This window comes from Fukomys damarensis, unplaced genomic scaffold, assembly GCF_012274545.1.
Source record: "Fukomys damarensis isolate Sample0158 unplaced genomic scaffold, DMR_v1.0_HiC HiC_scaffold_17, whole genome shotgun sequence".
NCBI classification, from domain to species: Eukaryota; Metazoa; Chordata; class Mammalia; order Rodentia; family Bathyergidae; genus Fukomys; species Fukomys damarensis.
Window position 1 is genome coordinate 56,436,402 of NW_022900929.1, and position 12,146 is coordinate 56,448,547.

General features: G+C 37.7%; 1 protein-coding gene across 1 annotated transcript in view; it reads left to right on the plus strand.

The window, feature by feature from the left end:
- Window positions 1-12,146, plus strand: part of Npas3 (neuronal PAS domain protein 3) — a gene marked incomplete at its 5' end in the record, with an annotated part of 850,606 nt that overhangs the window by 715,821 nt on the left and 122,639 nt on the right. The window contains one exon of the mRNA XM_033765310.1: window positions 5,717-5,891. Within this exon, the coding sequence (XP_033621201.1) occupies window positions 5,717-5,891 (175 nt within the window). The remainder of the gene's footprint in view (window positions 1-5,716; window positions 5,892-12,146) is intronic.

Below are 12,146 nucleotides of genomic sequence, written 5' to 3' on the forward strand. Positions count from 1 at the left end.
GGATTTTTCATTCTACCTCATCGTTCTGATATAGAACCTTTCTTTATTCTTGTTCTACTAATTTATACACGTATTTCTGTAACAGACCCAGTGCTTTTATACGTTTTTCTTCAGATAAGTCAGCAAATACATAGAATGAGACAGAGCAGTAAAGAACATCAAGTTTCTGTCAAAACAGTTCATAAATATTCAGTAGAGTTCTGCAATGTGTAGGAAGTTATGAAGATGGCATTAAGATACCAGTAAATCCAAAGAAAACTTATGCTAATCAAGCTATCATATCATATTATAGTTTATTCTCTTATCACTCTATTATCCTTCAATAACATAAATGTGACCCCAAAAAACTACAAATCCTAACCTGCTGTGTTGAGATAGAATTTGTACTTTATCTGGGGTCAGGAATGTCTAACCAGGATGTCAGAGTCTCTTGGTAGACATGAAAGCCTAACCTGAGAGATTTCCAAGGCACTTACCACCAACATAGTCCTCTCTCAGGAATGACCTTCAACTCAAATATTGCTGACATCCCCTGTGGGAGTAGGTCTGGCTACAAAAGGACTCCAGAAAAAGGGCTTAAGCAAGAGCACCTGCAATTCTCTCTGTGACCCGGATGCCCTTAAGAAATTAAAAACAAAAATTACAAAAAAAGGTTTAGGAAGTCTATCTTCAATGGTAGGATTTGAATGACCTTTTTAGTTGATAAAAATCAACTTCAGAAGACTCCTAAGACTGACATACTTTTAAAGAAACAAATATCTTAAAATAGGTTTATGATCTTTCTTATAGAAGTATGTTCTTAAGTGGTTCCAAAATGGAAATGACTTTACAATATCACTGCATGTTCCTCATTTGTACCAAACCCTTTCAATCAAAGAGCCACTGAATTCAATGAGTCGCACTGTTAGTACATCACTGTAGTTAACAAGTATTGCTCACTACAGGGAGCCAAGCAAAGGCTATTGACATGCTTGCTTGATGTATGAAAAGACAAATTAGTCCCCCATCCTACCTACCAGCAGGGTACAATGACCTGACATGGAAAAGTCAACCCAGACCACTGTATAATATATTTACATTTTTTTCTACGAAACTTCAGTTATCAAATCAACTGTGCCTATTGTACAAGTCACAGTCAAGCTAACAGATCATGAAATAAATTTGAAGGCTGTGTACTTTAGCTGTGCTATAGGCAGTACCACACGGCCCTTGTAGCTGTGGTTTGTCCTGCAGAAATCTATAGTAGCACTAGGTGGGGAAAGCTAGGAAGAAAGGCTTAGATAAAATACTGTTTCTGGATGTGACTGTTTTTCACTTGTTGCCTATCTGCTGCTCCTGATGCATTCTCAGCTCTTTTGTAACACACTAAGCAACATGAGAGAGCCAGTTCTCTGTTAGTGTCGTTCATTTGGAGTAAAGTTAAATCTGGTAGGTAAGACTGGCAATACTCTTACATCGTTCTCCTTTTTGTTCTGGAGAAACCATTCCAAAAATCAAAGGTCTATTTCTTGATTGTAATAAACAGAACTTAAAAACTATCATATATAGAGATTGAGTGTACTATGAAATTAAGAAATATTCTCTTTTGCCTTGAATGCAATTTGTACTAATCAGAATGTGCTATTGGGGCAGGGGGGCTAGACTTTTCTATTATGGAAAGCACCATGAAGGATTAAAGATAGGACCAATAATTAATATCAAATTAAATTTCTAAATTTCTACTGTTGGTGACTTGAAGAGATAGTTAAAAATAATTTTATAGGACTGTTTTGTAATTCAAATTAATATATTATGGTGCTACATTGTAATTCATCTCATAAAGCAAATCTATAACAATAATGTCATCAGTAATATTTAAAAACCTACTTAAACTTGTCCACATCAATGATAAAGCAAATTTTTTTCAGATCTAAATACTCATCCTGTAACATTCGTTATAGGCCTTCCATATACAAGGCAAATAATCAGTGGGCAAGTTTTGGAAAAGCTAATAACAGGATTTGGAGGTACCTAATTAACACTGGCTTGGGGTTCTATTTATTTGTTTATTTTCTTTCTTGAAAGAAGAAGTAAAGTTTGCTCAGCAAGTAAAAGACTACTTTCTGTAGTCTATTTTATTGGCCTAGAATTTAGTGGCAGGAAACATAAATTTGATGTGCCTTACCTAGTCAACCTTCATCAGAGTGGAAGAAAGAAAGAAAACAGACAAGTGTTAATGACAAATGTGGGCGTCTACAAGTTAGCCATGTGGACTTATAGGCTTCCTACTACCACTTAAACAGCTGAGTAAACTTTTAAAAGCATTTTAACTTCTTAGAATTGTGACATTTTCACCAATTAAATAAGGAATATTAATAGACGATTTCTAAATTTTCATCCAGCTCTAAAATTTAATGTGAAAGCAGTATGTGAAATGTTGACATTGTTAGTTAAATGTACAGTGTGGTGATGACAGTGATGATGATTTCAGGTAGACTTTCGTCTGCCCCACATCTAATTTGGTTTATAATATTTCCTTTGTCACCTTCCAAGAATCCAATGGCAAAGCATCTTTGGCCCCAGAGGACTAGCAGACCACCTGCCTCAGCTTCCTGGCTTGCTGTTCTCTCCAGTGTTAAGAATGAGGCTGAAGTGTAAAGGAGCTCAGAACTTCCTGATCAGCCTCTGTGGCGGCAAATGCTCCCACCTTAGAGGGAACAGGATGAGATGGCTGACTTTGGGCCAAATTCTACCTCCTCCACTGACCTTTTCCAAAATTTTGGTTCTTCTTTAAAATAAGGATGAACATACCAGTTCAAGCGATCAGGATTCATCAAAGCAAAGCCTAGAAAGTACCTGCCCACAGTAGATAGCTGCTAATAGTGTTGTTATATTTGAGGCTTAGCACTCATATCAGCCCTGTACCTCAGGCGATATCTGAAATGGACGACAAATACCCAGAATTGTGTGAGAATGTACATTTCTCTGTCATCCAGTCTTAGCCAATAAACAGCAACAAGAGCAAACATTTTAGAGCACTTATTTCTCATAAGTTGATTTCCTCTGTACAATTTCAGTGAATTTTCAAAATTAGGCTGTGAGCAGGTGAATCGAGTCTTGTTTCTATCCCAGTTCTTAGGGCCCAGGCCTTTACATCATTGCCAAGGAAGGGTGCTTCAGGGGAAGGCCATGAATATGCACACAATGCAAGTGGCACCCAAAAGTCCTACGGAGCTGCAATTTCTAAATAGATAAATAGTCAAAGAAAAAAGTACATATGTAAAAAGTGTGCCACTTAGGAAAAAGTATCTGAAAAATAATAAGTTTTAAGTACCAGCTGCTAGTATTAACATAACAACTGCAGCAAAAAGTACAGCAATGGCACCAGCTTCAGAATAGGGAACTAAAGCCCAGGGAGGTAAAGATTCTGATTTGAAAGATGGACTATGACTCCAAGGACTTTGTGCTTTCCTTTCCACTCTACCATGTCACCTTATAGACATGGAGACTGTAACAGTGTTGCATTCTCAATGCCAGCCTCTCTGTCAGTATTTGGCTTTGAGGTAGTGTGGCGGGAATTCCATGAGCACACTGCGAGGGAAAGTCCTCACCGCGCTATAATACAATATGACACATTGTGACTTGGTCTACTTGTGCCACCCTCCGGACTTTATTTTCAGGAAAGAAAATGCTTTACCTCCAAGCACATCAGATTGTCAAAATAGTAGCTTATTCCTCTTCACAGTGAGACTGGTTTACATGAACATTCAATAACCAGAACCCTTAAAAAAAACCTATTTTATCTCCCACTTATGTTGTCTTCTTATCACAATCTGGGATCTGTGCTAAAGGGCCCATTGAAGTAGCAAAAAAAAAAACATTAGAGTTGGAGAAAAGTGACAAAAAATATTTATTAAAGTGCTGCAATTGGAGTCTACGTAAAATGAGCGGCTTCCTCGTATTCACTAATCCCCAAACAAAATAACCATCAAGAAATATTAAAACACACATTTTATTAGTTTCATTTACTTTCTTAATTGCTGAAAGTCAGTTTACCCATTTATTGCTGTGTGAAGTGCTTAGAGGCAAGGCGCACATTAAAGGGATTATTTCCATGTAATCCCCCCCTCCCAGAGGGTAGGAGCTGATCACTATGAATCCCGATGTACTCTGCAATAATACCAAGTGCAGGAAATAGGTATTGTAAAATGATATAGTCAGGAGTCAGGGAATACAGTAGAAGAATGTAATTTAATAGCAAGAGAAAGTACCTCATTTTCAGTAAAAGTTATGTGAGCTTTTTTCAGGAATAGCTATTAACCAAACTGAATTTAGCCTCTTCTTTTTCTGGCTGTACCTCTGCTAATTGATAGATGTTGAAGATGTGTAGCCTGTTAAGATTTTAATCAAATGGTGTCTGGGAGTAGATGTGATCATCTTACCGGGACTTGGAGTTCTGAGGAGAATAATTGCTCTGAGTATTTCGCTCTCTGTGACAGCTCGCCCACAGCCAGACTTCCTCCTTAGCAGGAGAGAGAGCACAGGCACCCAGGCTGAATTTGGAGGGATGCTGAGTAGTACAAAGGAAAGGAGAAAGAGATAGCAAGGGGATAGGTAAATAGTGACCAAGACAGTTGTGACACTGTGATGTTCTGGTAGCTTCCGTGGCCCATCATAGCTGACCAGAGATCATTTGGCTTCAGAAGATTAGGAAACTCATTAGTGATCCAGGGAAAAGCTTTTCCTTGTCCTATTGCTAATGCACCTCTCTCTGTTGTAATACCTGTAACCCAAGTACATTATGTTAGAAGCATTAGTGCTATTCTTAGAAGGAGATAAAAGAACATTAGAATAGTACAGAGGTAATGCCTGTCCTTGCCAGCAACTTCTGCCCCTGAGACAGCTTGTGACCAAAACGCAGGGGTCAGGTCTGCCAGCCCAGAAACAGGCCGGGCTTCAGTTCTGATAACTCATGTGTATTCTCCACACTCAGAATCTGCCTCATTCACAGAGTACACAAAATAAAACAGTTTTAAAAGCCCTCAAGGAGATTTGTACCATGTATTTTATTAGATTGAAGGCAAAACAAGCTGATACCAGCAGAAAAAAATGGCTGCTTCAGACCCCAGCTGACCTCTTTTGCATGGAAAATTCTCCATACGATTACAGAGCTAATGAGTAATATTTAATGAAAACATTATGCCTTTGCATATATTTGTAAGCAGCAGTTCTTACATTTAAATTTACATAGAAATAGAGGATATGTATAAAAACACATGTTGGAGATCTCTGTATTTTAAGGAAAATACTCATCTGCTGTCTCTGGCTGTTTGCATAGCTGTTTTTATGCAAAGCCCAAACTTTTCAGTAAGAAACTGTAGAATTCAGTCAATCATCCATTTGACATCAAACGTACAAGTATTTGATGATGCATGGATAAAACAGCTGAATACAAGGCAGACTCATCCACATTTCACAGAATGTTTTGGCTTTATGCAAACAACAGTGTATGAAGAAAAAAATGGGTAAGCAATTGCTAAATAAATATGTTTTTTTTAAAAAAATCTCTCTCTTTCAAGAATCCTGAAGCATTTGAAGATGAAGACTTAGAACCAGGATTGCTTCTGGGTCCTGAGTGTTTCCTTTTCTGCTCAGAATGTGAATCACACTGGTTCTGAATGTGAACATGGAAACGCTTGTGACACCTGTCTCTCCTGCCCTTCTCTTCCCTCTCCAGGTAGAGCTGACAGGCAGCAGTGTTTTTGACTATGTCCACCCTGGGGACCACGTGGAAATGGCAGAGCAGCTGGGCATGAAGCTCCCGCCTGGGCGGGGTCTCCTCTCGCAGGGCACCGCAGAGGATGGAGCCAGCTCAGCGTCTTCTTCCTCTCAGTCGGAGACCCCTGAGCCAGGTGGGAATTGGTACCCACCGTGAGGGTTGGTGGGCAGGACCTTTGCCTTCGAGTGTGCTCAAGGTACCCGTGTGTGAGAGACTATAAATAGGTGTAGGAGGGTTATTTAACAATTCCAAGCAGCTTTCAGTCCCATGCAGTAATTAAATAAGGAAGAGATTTGAAAATAAGGAGACATTTTAATGAGTATAATCCAGAGATCTAATTTCAGCCAAACAGTACATATATAAGGTACGAGTTCCTTTAGTTTCTCTTTGAAATTGCTGGAGGAAATGCTTCTGGCTCAGAACACTTTCTTCCTCTTATTGTTACCACAGCTAAATGCAATCAATGCATTTATTTATTGTTTGGCAAAATCTGTGGTAGAAGCATGTCAAATATTATCTGGTAGAGAATTAAAAGTATTAGGGATTTGCAGAAATCTTGGCTTCTTTTTTTTTTTTCTTTTTCTTTAAGCATCAGAAGGTACTTGAAAGATGTGAACAGATAAATTAAGGCTAAAAAGAAAACAGAAATGGCTACATTTTAAACTGCCTTTCCACCTTCAGTATTTAATTAGATCAATTGTATAGAGGAATGAACAGAGGGGACATTCCTCATTGGGATTCCTTCCAGGACTCTTATAGACTTTGCATTCAGAATGTTCCCATTTTCATTGTGTTGTACTGATGATAATTTAAGTATTAGGGGAAAATCCATTTATAAATTAAACAAAATGACTTGATATCCATCAGTCCCCTAGTTCATCAAGCTGTTCAAACACGGGGAAGATTGGCTGGTCGGCCTGGGTCTTCCGAGAGCGCTGGTAATTAGATCTGCGAAGGATTTATTCTTTGCTGATTGGGGCTTTAAATTAATTGAAGTTCCACATTTGTGGTTTTGTCCTTTTTGTACTTTTTTAGAGGAGATATTTCATATTCTTGTGTGGTGGAGTGCTTGGCCAAGCAGCAGTGGTTTAAATGTTAATTTTTCTCATGAGAAGTTTAAGATTTTTAATGAGTCAAGGCCTGATTTGAAGTGCAAAGTTTTATTTGCTTACTTGGGAAATTATTTTTGCCCTCTTCAAAGATGCTTGTACTTTACTTGTTCTGTTGTTTTAAAACAGATTCGCAACACAAAAGTATTTTATTAGAAAGAAAAAATACTGTGTTAAGGTTAATATTAAAAGAACTCTACATACTTCAAGACAATAATTTGGAGTGCCTAGAAATAATCACAGTATGTTTGCTCACACAGAAGGAAAAAAACATATTTTCCTCTTTTGGAAATATTTTAACTTCACAGAGTAGCAATTTATGTTTCCTCATGGAAGTAACTGCAGTTCCTCGGGTATTCATTATTCTGTTGAATTGGCAAGCATCCTTCAGTTAGCCCCATGCACGAGAAAAAAACATATTTAAGTCTATTCTTTTCCCTTTAAAAATGAAGATCATTTTGTTCAAGGGGAAGCTGTATATTTTTATACCATAGCTCCCTGACTTTGCTGAATAGATATATCAGTGAGATCCCTGAAACTGTTTTTAGTGATTAGAACAGAACATCTTTGAAAAGTAGCACATGAAAATATTTTCTACTCTTTCATTCTGGAGCTGGACTGAGGCCCCTTCGTTCCTCATGACTCAAACATGCTCTGTGAAACAATTTAAGTTTAAAAGGCTTTGTATGAAGGAAAGTCTTAGAGAATTGGCCTTTCTGTTCTTGAACCACAAACAGATTAGAAGGATCTTCTTGAACTTTTAATCTAAATTCCAACATCGGCAGCCATTCCTGTAGCACAACCAACAGGTACTCTTTCTCATCTCTGCCAGAATCCGCCCCTGATAGGGAGTTCATCAATTTACAAGGCGGCCCAACTCATTGCTGAGCAGTTCTAATGGACAGTTTTTCTTGATTTGGATCCAAACCTACTTTGCTACAGCTTCACACCCTCTTAGACCATGCTTCAGATTTGTTCCATCCTTCCTATCCTGGCTTTTCAAATATGTGAAGTAATAAGCATCACATCCTGCCTCCCTTCCACTTTCCAGGTCAGACTGTTAAGGAAATCCCACCACCACCACTATTCAATGGTGTGTTCCTAAGAGTCCCACCATCCTAGTCATCCAACCCTGGCTGCTCTTCAGTTTGTTGGTGACTCTCTAAATATATGAATCTATGAACTGAACACTAGATGTCAACACTGAACCTCTAGACATGTTGTGGTTGATAGAAAGCAGAAGGATTGTCATTATTGTCAGTATAGGCTGCTGTGCTTCTATAAGTACAGTTTAAGGTTGCATTAGGTACTTCTGGAAGCCAAATAATCCTGATGATTCAGATGGAACTTGTCTCCCCAAACATAGGTTGAGGGCAACTTGTCATGTGACAATCAGAGACTTTGGGAGAAAAAAAATCCATAGCCTATAAACCAGTTCTTCTAGGGTATCCTAGGCTAGAATCAAAATAAAACAGCACACCCAAATAAATATATTAATATAAGAACTCTGACAAATCCCATGCCTTTCATGAAAAGCATACATGCACACCTCTAGGTACACTGTCAGAACTCAGTTCTAACCTGTTATTTATTCTGGATAACAGAGTACACTTGACTGGTACATCTTTCCTTTACTCTATCATTTAATGTTAAAGTGTGATTACAAGGTACTACAAGTTTCTATGTGTTTTCTTGCCTACTGCTCCTGCTTTTCTTTAGACATCCTAACTAGGGAAATTGAAAACTCTGCTTTCTACCTCCCTTAACAACTCGGGCTTATTAGTTACACTTGCATAGGAAAGCTCTCTCTTCCTTGATAGCCATTGAGGTGCTCGCCATTAGAGAAAGCCAAGCTATCAGAGCCTTCAAAGTCTGTAGTACTGGTCCTTTTCAATCTCTGGTATAAGAAAGCAATTAGATTGACTTCTCAAATACTAGAAAGCAGCATAGGGTGCTACCTTGAAGGAAATATCTGCGCTAATGCAGATGATTGCTCCAAGGGAATTACTTTAAAAGTTCATGTCAGGCAGTATATCCCAAAGCTGCTTATGTTTCTTAAAAGCTGAAAGAATTTTAACAAGATTTCCTAATTCTTAATAACATGAAGGAACATTTTGAAGACTGTTGTTCAATGCATCATAATCTTTTAAACTCTGGTAAGGCACAGATTCCTTTTTTAGGTACTGGTGTGATCTGGCTGGAAAGGGGATATCGTTATATGGTTATTATGAAAATGAAAGGACTAGTAGGTATAGAATTTAGAAGCCCTGATGTGTTCAGTGTAGCATTACTAAATGACTGAAATCTAAATAACATTTGGCATTATAATAAAAGGAAATAAGTGACTAAACCAGACAAGAGGCAGCGATACTGTACGATAATAGGAATTCTATTTCTTTGAGCTGCCAGCCAGCTCTGTGATTGTCTTGCCTTGAGTCTCAAGATGGCATGGGGGAGGAGAGGTTGTTGAAATGGCAGCAAACCCAAATAAATATTTTGTATATATGTACACTTAACAATAGTTGAGTAAATATAGTATTTCTTTTAGATAAATCTTAATTATTAGAAATTAAAGGAGAGGCTTTGTTTATAAATTTCTGAAGTTCTGGAGGGCCTGTGTAGGGTGGATGTAACATTTTGGAAGCGTCTTCTCTTCGCTGTCCTGCAGGCAGCCATTTCTCTCTTCCTGCAGGCTCTAGCAACATGAGGAGCACAGCCACTATGATTGGGCCATTTGGGTGGTTCATTTTATTTCTGTAGATCTGCTTGTATATTTTCATTATTCTTAATGATTCTGCAATCTTGGGATTATGAGTGCTATCCTTATTTGTTCATAACTCTCAATGCTGTGTCTTTTAAATGCTTAGTGAACAGAAAAGCTGCTCTCTCAAGAAATCCTGGAGGAACTCTAAAAAAATCTCCCTATTTTGAAGGCAAAGAGTAATTTTCCTTAAGTTGTCATAAAATTGGTGTTTTTATTCCATCTTAATAAAACAGCCTTTTTTCTAATTACAAAATGAATTTATACTCATTGTGATGAATTGGAAAAAAGATCAACCAATGTCCCACTACCCAGAAATAATGATTATTCCTACATATGCACTACATAGCCATTCCAATTACAAATGTAGTGGGACTTTTTTGTTACATTTTACTAAGTAATATCATAATATACATACTTCCATATTTTTCATTTAACCTCAAAGGCATCTTTGCTTGCTGTGCTTCTCTCTTCAAGATGAAATTTCCTGTCTGTCTCCAGTGGTTTGTTTCCCACTAGCTCACAATCGGCAACTATTGTCAGTCCACCATCAGAAGTGGCATGCCCGGGTCCCCCTTTTGAGGGAATTCAGCCAGGACAATGAGTTCTTACAGCTTGTGGAATGGGTATGAGCTCAGAGAGGAGAAATCAATATTGCACCAGAATTTAGACAGTTTAGCAAAGGCATGAGACAGCACCTTGTGTGAAGAATGACCGGTGGCATGGTTAACCCACTGATAAAATGTAGGTTATCATGTTTGGTCTAAAATTTCACGCAGAATCTAACCTGTCTTGCAGGATTAAGAAAATCCTTATGGTAGCATAAACCTTATGCTAGGATGCCTGTTCCATGTTCTGAATACTTTAAAGACAAGAAAATTTTAAATGGAAATAATCTGTATTTTCTACTTATACCTCTGCCATGGAGAATTTGATCAGCTTGTGACTCTATAGGAACAAGAACATAATCCTTTAACTACATTACATAATTTGCACAATAAGTGATCTAGTAAGAGGAGAGAATGGCTAGGAATAACAATAAAGAATGTAAAAATTTATCTGGAGGATCAGATCAATATTTTATTTAAAAGCTGTATGAGATACATTTTTACTCATATGGGTGAATTGTGTACCATCTGGTATACAGCTAAGAGATGATGCTTTTTTCTATTGGTTCAAGTTTCCTATCAATGAACTGAATTTAGAAGTTAGGCAAGGGAAACCATCTTACTAACCTCACATCTAGCCCTGGTCCCCAGACAATGTGACTGTATCTACAGCACTTTCTGCTGTACTGCAAATGTCAAACAGAAGGTGTAATGGATTTAATATTAGCGCTGGCCAAGGTGTTGAGGGAGCTGTTAATAATGTCACTCCAGTTATTGATCTGAAGCCTTTAAAAATCAGAGAAAAGTGAGAGATCCCCTACTGGGGGAAGACATACAGTGACTGGTTTTTATTGCCAATATATTTCTACATATAGAGTGGCAACTTTCTGGAATTATGTTATTGCCATTAATTTCTGTGAGATTTTTGGAGTCATTATATGGTTAGATAATATCATGGAGACTGTTCTGAATGCTAATGTTAAAAGACTGAACCAAGTCTTTCCTTTAGACACAAACAGGACTTAAAAATTTGCATGGCAGCTATGGCATTCATGTAAGTTGTCAAACGATAGGAAGTTTGTAGCACTAGATTTGTGCTTTATGGCAATGTCAGATCAGTTGGAAGTGTTAGCAACAAACTGTGTAGTCCCCAGGATGCACTGTACTCTTCTTCTGCCTTTCTAAAACTTTTAATATACCAATGTAGTAACTTAAGGTAGAAATATATTTTGATCTTATAATTCGTACATATACCTTTTCAGAAAACTGCTAATCCTTCAATCTGAATGACAGTTTGTATGCAGTGAAATCCCTGCTTTCCATAGTCCCTGACTAATAAATGAAATTAAAATGTATAATTTATGTTGAATGTTTATCAAACTGTAAATACACATTTAATTCCTTTCCATATTCATTCAACATAAGCAAAGATAAATCCGTCAGATAATGTAGCACTGTGATCTCTGATGGATTGAATATGAAATGTGTCTCTATTGGGGCTGTAGCAGTGATGCAAACAAGTTCATGATTTCCCCAAACTGGCCCATCTTCTTTTAATTCTCAGGCGTACATATATGTGGCAAATCTAATAGTCAGAAAACAACCTAACAAAAACTAATCTTAGGCATGAACCCAGCTTTTATCCAAAATTATTTATTCTCTTTAACTGTAGCATTGTTATTTTGAAATAAATTAGAAATCGTCTTCTTGCCAATCCTGACAATGAGGCACACACTGCAAAACTCAGCCTATCATCTCAGAAGGTCTGTCCAGCCAAACTTATTCTAAGTTTTTTTGCCTCAAAAAAAGCTACCTTGGGGGCCGGGAATTTAGCTCAGTGGTGCTGCTGCCTGCCTTGCAAGCACAAGGACCCGAGTTCAAGCCCTGGTACAAAAAAAAAAAAAAAAAAA